The sequence below is a fragment of the Lagenorhynchus albirostris genome, chromosome 17 (genome assembly GCF_949774975.1).
Source record: "Lagenorhynchus albirostris chromosome 17, mLagAlb1.1, whole genome shotgun sequence".
Taxonomy (NCBI): Eukaryota; Metazoa; Chordata; class Mammalia; order Artiodactyla; family Delphinidae; genus Lagenorhynchus; species Lagenorhynchus albirostris.
The window spans coordinates 63,889,424-63,904,392 of record NC_083111.1 but is presented as its reverse complement, the minus strand read 5'-3'; the positions used below and the strand labels follow the sequence as shown (position 1 = coordinate 63,904,392).

Below are 14,969 nucleotides of genomic sequence, written 5' to 3'. Positions count from 1 at the left end.
CAGTGGATTCCTTTAATAGTGGTGAAATTTGGTAAGCTCATTTCAGTCAAAAGTCTATTCAATTCAGCAAACATTTACCAGGAACCCACTATGTCCCAAACTCTCTATGCTGAGTGAGCAGTTGGCAACTTTTAAAATTGTCTTTGCAAATACAAGCTAAGGATTTTTTTTAATGGCTTCCCAAAGAAGTGTGAAATAGTCATAAATTTTCGTGAATACCAAACTGGCAGATAGACTTCTTTAGTAAGTAAAAAAATAAGGACCCCTTAACAGTATTTCACGTGTCCAGGCTTTCTCTGCTTGTTCTGATTCTGTGTGCTTACACTTGCATATTTGAATATGCTGGGGAAGGGAATTTAAATATTTTTCAAATACTTTTCAGTGAAGAAACACTTCTCAGTAGTATTTATTGTGTTTTGTATATGTTGATAGTGACCCAGCCTATCCAAACCATAATTTTAAAGTCATTTTAAATTTTAAAAAATATTTTTTAATTTTTGCCATATTAGGTTTTAGAATGAGTTTATAGTGCAGTAGAGCTCTGTGATTCTCTAAAATTATTTTTAAATTGTATTTGATTCTTGACATCTTGAATAACTTATTTGATGCCATGTCCTTGCCCAGATATTTGATTCCCAATTATACTGTTGCTCTCTGCAGACAACTGTAATTTACTGTATAATCATCCTTCTTTTCTGAAAATGTTTAGGAACACACTAAAATGAAAAGAGGGAATTCTGTCTACGATCCCTGGGGAAATGCCCATAGGACACTTCCATATTGATACCTTACTATTTTTTTGATAGACTCTCCAAAATTAACTGATCATTCAGATCCACAATATAATTCTCTTTCCCTTATTTTTGTTCCATGAGCACAGTATAAATGTTAATTCTTCTGGTTATTCATGCTCTTCATCTTATCATTCCCTTTATTTAGTCCACTTCCTGTTCTTTTAAGATACCTCTCAAATGTATGCTTTACTCTTCAGCTTGCTTTTCGTTACCCAAGTTCAGACTTTCTCATATTTTACCTTTCCTTTTATTTTTCTGAACATTTGGATATATTTCCAGGGGAAAGTAGTTCTGGGCAAGTGCCATTAATAAAGGCACCGGGATTTGAGTGTAGACCAACGCCTGAAAGGTGAGGAGGTTGTTTACTCAGAAGCCATGGGCATTTGTGGAGGGGTGAAGTCGGAGAGGTGCGCTTCCTGGTTTAGCTAAGGAGTTAGAACTTCATCCTGAGAGATTTTTAGCTAAGGGGTGACTTCTTTAAAACTGCAAGCCTTTAGAAGCCATGATCTTTTTATTTTCCTTTATATACTCAGCACCTAGCACAATTTCTAGTTCATAGAAGGAGTTCAGTAAATGCTTGTTGGCTAAATGACGCAAAGATCCAGCAGATTTTCATTTTCGAAAGTTTTTTTTGGCAACAACATGGAGCATTAATTGAAAAAGGTTGTGGCACTGGAAGCAACAGACCTTGTGCATACACTCATCAGATGAAACATTGTGAGAATGAGCCAAAGCAGTGCCTTTTTTGCAGTTGAAAGGAGGGGGGAAATGTAACAATATTCAGAAAAAGTAGAATTTATTGACCAGATACTTGTCAAAATTGAAGACATCTAATGTATCATTAGGAATAGGTTTGTCAAGATTAAAATATAGAATGTATTACTATAATGAGATTACTTTTGTCACTGATTTAATGCATTTTTCAGGGATTTTTACAAAGTTTTAATTTGAAGATTGTGTTGTTCTCATTTTATAAACATTCTTTTATTATTTTTTAATACTAAGAATTACTAATTTATTACTAGGGAATATATTTTAAGAAGATTAAGCCTAAGTTTTTATTTACTCTAGGATATACCAGAAGATATTCTTAAGAATTTAGTGGAAGAGCTTCCTCAACCACGAAAAGTGCCCAGACGTCTAGATGAGTACACACAAGAAGAAATAGAGGCTTTCCCAAGAGTTTGGTCTCCGTAAGTCTTTCTTTTCCTTCCTATTTTTGTTTTTTAACCTGAGTTTAGTTTCTCCTGTTTTCATATCCAAATGATAAGATCCTTGAGGGTAGGAAGAATGAACTTCTTTTCACTCTCTCGGATACTCTTTGCAGCTTCTACCTACAAATAAGCTCTAGATGTAGATGGTAGAACCAAAAGTCTCGGAGTCTTAAGACCTTGCTAGGTAAGTGCAAAGATGTTCATGTATGCCTATAAATTATCAGATATTTTGTTTGGGATGACACAACTTGGATCGATTGTAGTCTCTTGGGATAATAAATGAATTGTTCTTACCTAAAACAAAGTGATTCTCTGTTTTTTCAGATTGCTTCACTAAGCCAAGAATATGATCTAATGAAAGTCATTAGTTCTGGATACTTAGAGTCAATCCAAATAGAAAAACAAAATAAAAAAACACTTTTGCTCTCCTCTATTACAATTTCCTCTACCTATGAGCCAGAAAGCTGCTTAGCTTTGACATACTGTCCTATCTAATTGTTTCCAGGCTGTTTTGCCTGGACTACCAGGCTCTTTGTAACCTCATCAGCTTAAATCCTTCTCACTCCACTGTGCTGGTCTAGCATAGCAGACTGTGTAAGCTTGGCACCCTTTTTATGCAATTTAACTTTTCCATGACTTTGTTCTGCTGTTACCTCTGCCTAAAACAACACGTCCCTCACCTCCTCCTCCTCCTCCTCTGGAATAACTCTTACTCATTCTTTAGGCCTTAGTTCAGATGTCAGTCTCCTTTAAGAAGCCTCACCTAAACATCAAGAGCAGACTAAGTGCTCAACCATCTTCTGCTGTAGCACCTGCCGTGTAGCTCTGTCATTACCACATTTACCTCCTTAAAAGCAAGGGCTGCATTTTGTTCATTGTTACATCCCCAGTGCATAGAACCGTACCTCACCTGATAGGGCCTCAGAAATGTTTACAGAATTTACACAGTACGTTTAGAGAGAGCCACGCATCCTCGTTACTTGATCTACAAAAGACAGCTAATCTTCCCACAGGATACTTAACCATTGTACTCTGAAAATCCATATCTCTTGATGGGCTGTTTGGCCAGATAGGTTTGTGAAAACCTAAGTTTTCCCAGGATTACCAGTATGTCCAGGAATCTAATCCTTGACTTTCATTGTGTGTGTATATAACTTCACTCTTTGCACACAGAGGTCTTTAGGGTATTCTGTTTAAATCTTTTTGACTTTGCTGACTTGTATAAGGTTCACCTTTAATTAAATCTGCATATAATGAGCAAAATAATATTATTAGTGATCGTTTACACTTTCCAGCTGGCCCGCACTGTGCTAGGTGGTTTGCATACATTGTACCTAATTCTCTTACCAATAAGATAAAATACATTATTCCTCTTTTTAAGACTAAGCCAAAGGTTGACTGGTTTGCAGTACAGCCTGAATTTGAGACTAATTGTAGCTGATTCCAAAACCTGTGTTCTTTCCACAAAAGTAAACTGCTGCATTAATTTATTTATTCAACAAATATGTATTATGTGCAAGACACTCTTATGTGCAAGACACTATAATAAGCACTAGGACACACATTTGAAAAATTACCATTAAAGCAATTATTTAATTCCATTTTATAAACTTTTATTGAGTTTATACTACGTGCTATACCTTTTGACAAATGCCAAGGAAATGCAGATGATGAAGCATTTAAATGAAACTTCCTCCAAAAGTCCTTCCTATAATCCTTGAGCTGGGTTAGGCCCCCTTTATAGGGTCTCATTGTACATGTTCCTTTTCTTTTACTGTATTTATTCTAATGTAATTAAATATATGCATGATTACCTGTTTAACGTCATTCCCTTACGAGACTCCATGAGGGACGTGTATGTTGTCTTGCTTAGCACTGAGCACAGTGACTGGCTCATTAAGTGGGCACTCAGCAAATATTTACTGAATGAATAAATGAAGAAATAGAGTATCCTTTTATCAGCTTTTATAAATGAGGTTAGAAATAATTTTTAGAACGTATGAAGGTAGTAAAATGCTCCAATTTAATACTAATTCTTCATGTCAGAATCAGTGAAATTGACCAACTTATAAAACCCTTTGTTTTATTGTTTTTGTTCCTGTTCACTGTATCATCTGAATTATCCGGCTGCTTTTCAGTTGATATCAAACAAGTGATTAACAAACTCTATGTGAAAAATTGAAAAAATTGGCTTTATGATGTCTGATATTTTTATCAGCTAGTTATTAGGATACATTCTCATGTTAAGTATTTCTCTCTAAAATAAGGAAGTACGTTTTCTATTATTCCATTATGTTCTGGTTTTGATTGCTTGACATTGACATACTTATGGACGAGAAACTATACATTATGTGACCTGATTTGATTCTAACAACTGAATTAAGTGTGGAGTGCTTTTCTCTTTTCCTTGGCTAATTTTTAGATACCTGTTTAATAGTTTGCCTTCTTGTCAAAACCTAAGATTCTGTTTTTAATTCTTTTTATTTAAATTCTTTTTTTCCTCCAGATCATATAGTGGTTTATTTAGATAAATCAGTAAATAAAAGGTTTTAAAGTTTGTTCCACATGCTATGATAGTTACAATTATTCCCTCCTTTGGCATCTGAGAAATGAAGCTTCTGAACTACTTTGATGATGTTTAAACTTTAGGAAAAATCATTTTAGTTTAACTTGTTCTTAGAGATTTACATGGTCATTTAGTCAAGACATATCCAATGTACCTTTTCCTACTTAAACTACATAGAACTTACATTTATCCTTAAAACTCAGTCCATATAAACATAGAACATTTTTCTAGGAAGATGTTAACATTTTTACAAGTTCCTTAAAAGAGACGTGGAATTTGCCACAAATTGAAATTAATCCCTAACTTATAGAAATCATTTATTAGCTTAAATTTACCACCCTGGAACCTTTTCTTTACTAAAAATTCACAATAATATAGACTGTACATAAAATAGACAACATTTACTTGAAACATAATACTCTTTGGAAAGTCAACTCAGGCATTCAGTTGAAAAATATTTTAATTTTGGGGTTTTTAAAAACTACTAAATGTTTGGGCTTCCCTGGTGGCACAGTGGTTGAGAGTCCGCCTGCCGATGCAGGGGACACGGGTTCGTGCCCCGGTCGGGGAAGATCCCACATGCCACGGAGCAGCTAGGCCCGTGAGCCATGGCCGCTGAGCCTGCGCATCCGGAGCCTGTGCTCCGCAACGGGAGAGGCCACAGCAGTGAGAGGCCCGCGTACCACAAAAAACAACAACAACAGAAAAACTACTAAATGTTCATTGTAGAAAATAAGAATAAGATATATACGTAAGTAAATAATTTCACCATACTTAACATTTTGGTGTGCTAACTTCCTGCTTCTTTGTGTTAGTTTTTATGTTGTATGTATGTTTGTGTGTTTTACAAATTTGGGAAATCATGATTTTTCTCTAAATATGGTCTCACTGCACATTTTCCCAATTTACAAGATTTTTTTCCCCACAAGCATGATCTTCAGTGGCTGCAGGATATGACATCAGTTTTATTCTGTAAATCTAAGTATGTCATATCTGATTTTCTTATAGAAACTCTGTCATAATTGAACTTATATTCCTAACCAAGATGGATGTGGTACTTTTTTTTTTTTTTAAACTGGAAATACCAAAGGTGCTATTTAGTTAGTTATGTGACCAAACACATATTATTCATGTAGAATTATATATAATGAATATTCTAAAGTGTATTCTAAATCAGTTAATCCAGGCAGTATAATAATGAAATAACCATTCACAACAAATTATATTTAATGTTATTATAGTCAAAGAGTACTCATCAAACTGTTCATTTTACTAAGGGATTACTGGTTCATTTAAAACAAATCAGAAGGTGACTGAATGCCTTCATTATATTAATGGAATTAGAAAGGGTTTTTCTATAATTATTTTTAAGGAGACTTTTCGTGAAACTTAGAGCCACTTGATGCATTATTGAGTTACTGTTTTGAAATGGATTTTCCTGCCCCTTCTTTTCATTCCAAATTTCCCTCTGGCAGGAATATACATTAGACATAGGCTTTCCTTTATGCTTTATTAAAGTTGTGATCCTTCCTCACTAGTGGCCACACAATATCTGTTAACTTATGTTAACTTATATCTGTTAATATTATGTGTTAATAAAGTTCAAGTGTCAAATAGTATATACATTAGAACTACAATTAAAATATTTGATACACCATGCAGTGCAATCCCTTGAAAGTGAGATTCCTCATTACTGATAGATTTGCTTTTATGAGAAAAAAATTTTTTTTCTCCTTTTGGAGAAGGAACCTACTTAAAATATACTTTTTGTTCCACTCAAAATAGCTAAGCCAAGAATATAACCTTCCTTTGGAATGTAGTAATTGGAAATTATTCAAGATAGATCTGATGGTGAACCTGCAGAGACTTGACTGAAGCAGATGTACCTGGATTGCACCATAAATAAATACAAACAAAAATAGCTTGCTTTGGTTTTTGTTTCCCTAGCAATAAAACCTAACATATGTTTATGTTAAAAAAATGTACATTTTTTAGTTGCAACTGTTACTAGCTTTTGGTTCAATGTAAGTTCTTTACCATTTCTGTTAGAGACAAAAAGCTTCTGAGCAACAGTAACAATTGACAAACTAAGCTTTGAACCCGGTAGCTGATTAACAAAATTATTTTAATCTCAGTTAACAGCTACCATTGTTGGGATTTCATTTAAGTTATTTTCAATCACTTAAAAAGTTGTATTCCCTCAGGGCTAACTTCAGCATACTCTAGATTTTGTTAGGCTAGTTGTTTATTTATTTTTAAAACAATGGTAGACCAGAAGGAAAGAAACTAATATTTATGAGGAAACTATAAATATTGTTTTATAACTAAAAGCCACTTTCTCATATGAGAAGTATTGCCTATACACCTCACTTCTTAAACTAGTGTGTATACTTGGTGTATTAGTAGTTTTTACATCTCATGGATATGTAAATTGTGTCAGAATATGTTATAAGGTTTTATCTTGTGTTTCTTGATGGTACAGAGTAAATGTGCATTTGCCATGGGCAAGTGGTGATTGTAGGGTACACACTTAGAATTTGTTTCTCAAAGATAAAACAGTAGCACTTATCTCTTTTTCACAGTTCAGTTGCCTGAGATTGTAGCTTTCAAACGGTCAACTTATTTTAATTCTGTCAATAATTATTTCCATGGTCACTGCAGTTTTGCCAGCACATTACAAAACCACAATAATCATGGAAATTATAATGCTGTCACTGTAATGGAAATTTTTCATTATGTAGGGTAAAAATAAAACAGTTCATTTGAAACTTTTAATTTTCATTTCTACAAAACTCTGTAGGAGAGCTTTTCTTAGGAAAAACTAGGTATGTAGAAAATTCCAACTTAGAGTTGCTTCACATTATCCACAGATTGATGAAACAAAATCAAAAAAGAAATATGTTTTTTACTCCTCACTCGTTAAATCAGTAATGCTTTATTTTAAGCATAACCCTCACCTTTGTAGAGAAACTAAGTGTGGAAAGTTTCAGTGTCAGTAAACGCTTGAAAACAGACGTTTATGATGAAAACCTATGTTCCTGGTCTAACTCTCTTTACAGAGTGTGCTGTTAGAAGTGTACCTGCAAAAGAGAGAGAATATGAGGATGACAGTGAGAAGGCTTGAGGACAACCGTGATTGGCCTTGGAATTGTCTTTGCTGAAAGTAGGATTAGATTTAGGGAGTTTAATAGGTAATCCATGCAGCTCTGTAGAAGAAAACGGGTGCCAGGAACGATAGCACTGCAGAAGGGACTTGGTGAGCATCCTGTCCAGTCAATTGCTCTGGAAGTCAGCAAGGATTTCAGCTTTCGGCTTGCCCTTCGATATAAAAGCGACTCATCCCCAAAATGTACAGATTTTCGGTTTTAGTTAAATGAATGCCCAGAGAAAAATAATTTTACCTATGGCTTTATAAAATGTGCTTCAGATCAGAGACTTAGTTAAAGACGGTGGAGAAGGATTTTTACCTTTTCAAAACCCATAAAGATCTGGGACCTGGACATCTTCAAGATTTTCCATAATTGTGTGCTAGTCTAGTCATGTGGCATTTTCGTACAAGATTTAACTTAATTTGCTACTCTTCACAGTCAGAAGTTATTAGCTGGACCTGGGGAGAAAGCTTACGTTCCAGCTTTTCCATCATTTCAACCAGCACAGCGTTGGCTTAAACCGTAGACCTCAGTATTTCCAGTCCTGAATTTTGCTCATATTAAGCCTTCTAAACTATACTGTTCTTTTGGATATGAACACATTAGGACTGGTTGTTAAAATAAAAAGCAATCTTTATATAAACAACCAAAATCAAATCATTTACATCTCCTAGCCAATAGAGCTTATGACTTAAAAGTGGTAATTGAATGTAACAATAATTCCTATTAATTTTAATTGGAAACATTTTTTGATTTTTAAAAATTTTAACAATCTTATGAGTTTATTTTTTAATTTTTATTTTATATTGGAGTATAGTTGATTTACAATGTTGTGTTAGTTTCAGGTGTACAGCAAAGTGATTCAGTTATACATGTATCTATTCTTTTTCAGGTTCTTTTCCCATATTGGTTATTACAGAGTACAAATAGAGTTCCCTATGCTATATACAGTAGGTCCTTGTTGATTATCTATTTTATATATAGTAATGTGTATATGTTAATCCTGACCTCCTCATTTATCCCTCCCCCCTGCCACCTTTACCCTTCGTAACCATTAGTTTGTTTTCTATGTCTGTGAGTCTATTTCTGTTTTGTAAATAAGTTCATTTGTATCATTTTTTTAGATTCCACATATAAGTGATATCATATGATATTTGTCTTTCTCTGTCTGCTTTACTTCACTTAGTATGATAATCTCCAGATCCATCCATGTTGCTGCAAATGGCATTATTTCATTCTTTTTTATGGCTGAGTAATATTCCATTGTACCTAGAAGTGAGTTTAGTTTTTAAAAAATCACTGTTGAACTTTTTCTGATCAGGCTAGTGGTACAGTGTCTGGGGAAATGAGTGTAGCAGCACCATTGCTCTATTACCTGTACAGCTAACATCTTTAGTTCAAGGAGTATGTGATGTGACCAGATTTCCTGGAATGGTTTATTCTAAATAGTTCCATTCTTACAGTGGAAGTGACTTAAAACTCAATCAGACTGACCTTTTGTATTTCTTTCTTTTTTTTTTTTGATATACAATATAGTGTTGTTAACTGTAGTCGTCATGTTGTACATTACATCCCCAGGACTTTTTATTTCTGTTTTTTAATTTTTAAAAATTTTTTGGCCACGCCACCTGTGGGATCTTAGTTCCCCAACCAGGGACTGAACCCGTGCCCCCTGCCTTGGAAGCGCGGAGTCTTAACCATTGGACCACCAGGGAAGTCCCTGAGAATTCAATTCTGATTAATGTAATGTTGCTGTACATAGACTAGCAACTTTTTAAGAACCGAAATACAATGACATTTGCTCAGTTACTAAAGATACAGTTAATCTTTTTTTTTAAATATTTATTTATTTATTTGGTTGCTCCGGGTCTTAGTTGCGGCAGGCGGGCTCCTTAGTTGTGGCATGCAAACTCTTAGTTGCGGTACGCATGTGGGATCTAGTTCTCTGACCAGGGATCGAAGCTGGGCCTCCTGCATTAGGAGCGCGGAGTCTTATCCACTGCACCACCAGGGAAGTCCAAGTTAATCTTTCTTTCATGATAGATGCTAAAGGAATTTTAGTACCCAGCCTCTGTTGATGTTATCATAATTTACAATTAGTTACTGTTGTATCAGAAAAGCATAAAACTGCCTGTTAATAAAGTCCTCTGGTGGGTAAAGAGCCAGAAGGATACTATATATCTATTAGAATCATGTCTCGCTAATGAGGAAGTGTGTTACCTTCTATTAGGCACAGCACAGCTTTAGAAACTTCCTACTGACAGCGTTTCTTTTGCTTCTTCAGCATCTTCAAATAGTCGCCCCCTCCGTCTTATGAACAGCTCTGTCGGAGGTCTGAGGTGAACCCTTGCTTGTCAGTGTGCGGTCCACGGACCAGCATTGCATCACATGGGAGTTTGTTAGAAATGCAGAATCATGAGACCCTCTACAGACTAACTGAATCAAAATCTGCATTTTTACAAGAGCCCAAGCAATTTGTATGCCCACTGAAGTTTGAGACCCACTCAGCTAAATAGCCCTCCCCTCCCCTTTCTTATATTATCTTGGATTGCCTTCTTTTAGTGGGAGTAAGCAATACAAATGTGTTGTATGTGTACCTGCTTTCATTTGTGTAGGTGGAGAGAGAAATAGAACCATATTTAGTGTGAAAACCTCACTTTTCCCCACAGGGGTACCTCCTGTAGCCATGTAATATGTTTGATTGTCTCGCACATGAGTTGATATTTCTAGCTCTGCGAACATCCAATGTACCTAGCCTCTTGGCTATGATACTGTTCCCCCTCCGCCCGTTAGAAGCAAATTAACCATCTGCAAAAGATTCCAAAAGCGGAAAGGATGAGTCTGCAAACAAAGTGGCATTTTCAAGGTGGTCACTATAATTACAAGTATCTTACAAGCCTCCACTACGTGCAAGATACTGTGCTAATTGCTGGTAGTATAAGATCAATTATATTGGGACTGTGCCTTCAAAGGATAGGAGTTGTGTGGAATAAAATGGTGTTTGCAAACACTGGAGTCAGAAGGTCTGCACTAGATCACTACCATCCACTTCCTAGCTGTGTATCCTTAGACAAGTTACTCAGCCCCTCTGAGCATCAGTTTTGTCAACTGTAAAATGGGGTTGATAACAGTGTCTTTCTCACTATATAGTTAGGAGGGTAAAATGAGATAGTGCATGTGAGGTAGTTAGTATATTTCATGGCATCTAATAAGCACACAGCACTGTTATTTACATACATAACAACACTTATTCACTTACTTAGGGCAAGTGTAATTTGAGAAACACCGTAACAGAAGTATGCATGAAGTTCTCTGGCAATCTCAGGGAAAAGAGCCGTGCCTAAGTTAGGAAAGGAAGAGTTGTGTAGGGTTTCCCAGAACATGTGACTTGGGGGGTGGATTTTGAAGGATTAGTCAAGTCCACCAGGCAGAGAAGAGATAGGAGATACTCCAAGTGCAGAAAATATCAAGTACCCAAGTCCAGAGGTCTGAAAGTTTCTATCTGGGCAATAGCAAGTAGTATAATGGGACCAGAACGGACAGGGTGTGGAAAGAATGACTCAGAAAGGTTAACTGGGACCATGTCCCGGAGGGCTATGTGTTGAATTCTGTGTTTGAATTTGACAAAGCAGTGGAGAGCTAGTGAAAGTTCTTCCACTCTATGGAAGTGGGATAAGAAAGAATCTATGTTAGAGACTCTCAGATGTCTTTCCCTTTGCCCCATTTCTCCTAAACTCCAAATCCTACTTACTAGCTGCCTGCCATGGCCAGATTTCATCATATTCAAAACAAAATCCTTCCCTTCAGAATCTGTTCTCCTGCCTGTATACCCTCTCCTGAACAAATAGATAGCGTTGCCATTTCCTGAGTTCTTCAAGGTGAAAATTAACAGTCATCCTTGAATTGTCATTTTCCAGTAGCTCCTTCCTCTGTCATGCGCCTGGTCTCTTCCCTCTTCCCCTCCCTGCCCTGGACAAGTTAATTTTCTGCTTCTTGAATCCTGAACCCATCCTTTCTTCTTACTCATCACTGCCCCAGCCCTAACAGAGCTGTCATCTTAACCCTCCTCACTTCCTCCAAAATGTCTTGAAACAAAATTGGGCTTCATTAGCCCCCGATTGCCTTCAGGTCAGTCAACATTTTTTACGTGACAGATTACACCCTTCGTACATGTTTCCTATTTTACTTGTAAATTCTACTAAAGGGTACTTTCGTCATCTCATTGTTAATAAATTAACTTTTGGTGTGGAAACATCCAGACTGTTGACTAAGCACATTTAATTTCACTGAGTGGAATTGCAGAGACTTCTTGTTAGGGCTACTTGTTAGAAATCTTAGAAGATTTCTTTCCAGTGGCATCACCGCCACCCTTTTGTAATTATATGAACCAGCTGGACAAGAGAATAAATTGTTTCTTAAAATGCACTGGTGTCTCTTGACTAGGAGCTTTGATTGTATTGAGCCACATACCCAAGATTCAAAGGGTGCACTTTGGAGCCCCTTCCAGCTATTGTATCAAACTGTCATTTCCCAGACTTTGGATTCAGTTTTTACATTTGAAAAGAGATTTCAGAAACAGTGACAAAATGCTGCAGTTTCTCTTCTTGTTACAGAATGACGATATGGTGAAGCATATTTGGTTAGTTTCCCAGATCAGTGCCTGTGTTCCTCATAGTTAAATAATAATTTTAAATTGTAATATAGTTCATTTACTTAGTTACCGGACTGTTGGTCTTCCTATCTGGGCTATCTGGTCTCTTTGTCTTCTTTTTTTTTTTTTTTTTTTTTTTTAAGAAAAACATGATTTAAATGTAGAAAGGGATGAGATAAGTTGTTTCAGGGCAAACAGAGTTCACCTGTTTCCTTTTTTTTTAAAGGAATTCAAACTGTTGAATATTTTTACAGCTGTTTCAAAAATATCTATTTAGTTTACTAATCACTAAATTCCTTCTGAAAATTCTGTAGGAGCTCAATACCTACAATTACACTACTCTGTAAAAGATAACAGGACACTAACAGTTTTCGCATTCCATAATTTCCTATTCCTCATTTTCTCCATTGTTAAAATTTAACATTTCTCTGAAAATGTTCTTTGTTTTAATTTACTATTGGAAGGAACTTTCAGGTGTGATTAATCCTATAAATATATAAACAAAGAAAAGACTATATATGTATATAGTAAATTAAAAGACCATATATGTATATAATAAATGTGTGTGTAATTAAAATATCAAAGGGCTGGTGTTTGTTTATACATGTGTTTTGTATGCTCCTGTAATGAAAATTAAATTTAGCATATGATAAAATAATACAAATAGGGAAACTGCTCATTCAGAATTTGCCATTATTAGGCAAATCCATATCTTTATATATAATCCTTTCTATTAAAAGGGCTTTTGGGAAATTGAATTCAAGCTTTTAAGTCACTACATACATTCATGCATAGGCACACGGGGGCCTATATTTATACTCTGCAAAGAACTTGAGAATTGTCACTTAACTGTCTACTTTGTGATGATTTGGCCTTAATGTTTTTCACCAAAAATTTAGATATGATATTTGTAGATATTTCTTGATGAACAGTTACTTTCATTTTAAATTGGAAAATAATCTTCTTGCATCATGCGGGAGAAAATGAAACTGATTTGTGAAAAAATAAATGTTGATTTTTGTCTTTCAGACCTGAAGATTATCGGCTGTAAGAGAAGGAAAATTTCAGAAAATAACAGTGTGGTGATTGAAACTTCTTCCTGATGAGTTTCTCCTTCCTACAGGGCAGGGTGAAACAATTGCTGCCTTTTGACAAGAAACCTGTTTTGGGCGCTGAATGTTTGTGAGGAAAGGTCAGGAAGGGATATTCCTTCAATAGGAAATTGCAATAAAATACATTATTTTATAGAATTGTTTTATTATGTAATCTGATTTGAATGTTATAATGATGATAAGAATAAAACTGCTTACTTGGTTAACTATTCAATTTCTCACTTAATGAAAAAAACCAAACCCTAGGTAGCAATGCAGTTAAAATTGCCAAGTGCCCATTCATGCAGATTTCCTCACGTTCCAGCTCCCTGTTTTTGACACCTGGGAAAACAAGGCCCACCTTCACTTTTCTTTTCAGTGACTATTTTATCTAACCTCGCATCATCTGAGTTCATCCCTCCAGCTCAGTAGGGTAAGGTTTGTCCTGAGGTATTTTCAAACTGCTTCACTTTTTTCTGTGTCCCATAGAGCCTTTTGGTTTCCATGACACCAAAATAACAAAGTAATGCCTATCTGCTCCCTAGAAATCTCACTGCCCCACCTGTGATGCTGTTTGCAGACCCGTGCACTGTGTGTCCATATCTCTCCTGTTGGCTCCTATTCACCTCTGTGCTGGGCACTGTGCTGATCACCGCCGGGATCAATGTGTCCAGCAAAATCTCCTCCCTGGGAATTAAAGTGCTGAGACACTGCGTTTGGGCATTTTTACGGTAGTTTTCTTCTGTTGCCCTAGCCAATCAAGGAGTGTCTCTGACCCCTTCTCCCGTTCATGCAGCAAACATGTACTAAGTACCTGCTATATGCCAGGTGTTGGGGAAACAGAAATCACACATGTCTTCCCCCAACACCTCCATGCCCCACCAAAGAGCAGAGTATCTATTGCAGGGCGGAAAGGAGCTGTAGATAGATTTGTAAATAAGTGCACCTGGGTGTCAGACGTGCTGATAAAACTATGTATGAGCTGTGATATAAGTACATTAAATATAAAGTACTGATAGTAAGCACCTGATAATATGCCAAACACAACTGCTTTATATAAATTAAAATTCATTTAATCTCTACATCACCCTATAATGTACATAATGTTACCTCCCCATTTAAAACTGGGCACGCTGAGGCAGCAATAAGTAACTTGGCCAAGGTCACAGAACTGCTAAGTGGCAAAATCAGGTTTGGATCCAGGCAGTCTGCCTCAGAAGTCCATGGACTTAGTCGCCACTAGGCGAGAAAAAGTATTTATGTATCACAAATTCTGTAATAAAGCCAGCATGACCCGGTACAGGTCAACAGCTACCATTCTAGGAAGTGGCAGTTACAGTTTAAACTATTGGACCAAAAAGAAGCCCCATCCCTTTTGATGTGGTGCTCTTGGGTGTGAGCCAGTGTGAAATAAGCCCCCAGCTCCCAGTGCAGCAGCTTTAGTAGGGAGGAATTCTTGTCTGGTATATCCCAAGCACCTAGAACGATGCCTGGCACATATTTC

The 14,969-nt window shown here is 36.2% G+C and overlaps 1 protein-coding gene across 2 annotated transcripts in view; it reads left to right on the top strand.

Annotated features, from left to right (window-relative positions):
- The window catches only part of MRPL13 (mitochondrial ribosomal protein L13), a 35,500-nt gene extending 21,808 nt beyond the window's left edge, over window positions 1-13,692 (top strand). For both annotated transcript variants that reach the window (XM_060127627.1, XM_060127626.1), the window contains 2 exons: window positions 1,866-1,987; window positions 13,404-13,692. In XM_060127627.1, the coding sequence (XP_059983610.1) occupies window positions 1,866-1,987; window positions 13,404-13,425 (144 nt within the window). In that variant the 3' untranslated portion in view covers window positions 13,426-13,692. The remainder of the gene's footprint in view (window positions 1-1,865; window positions 1,988-13,403) is intronic.
- The last annotated feature ends 1,277 nt before the right edge of the window (window positions 13,693-14,969 follow it).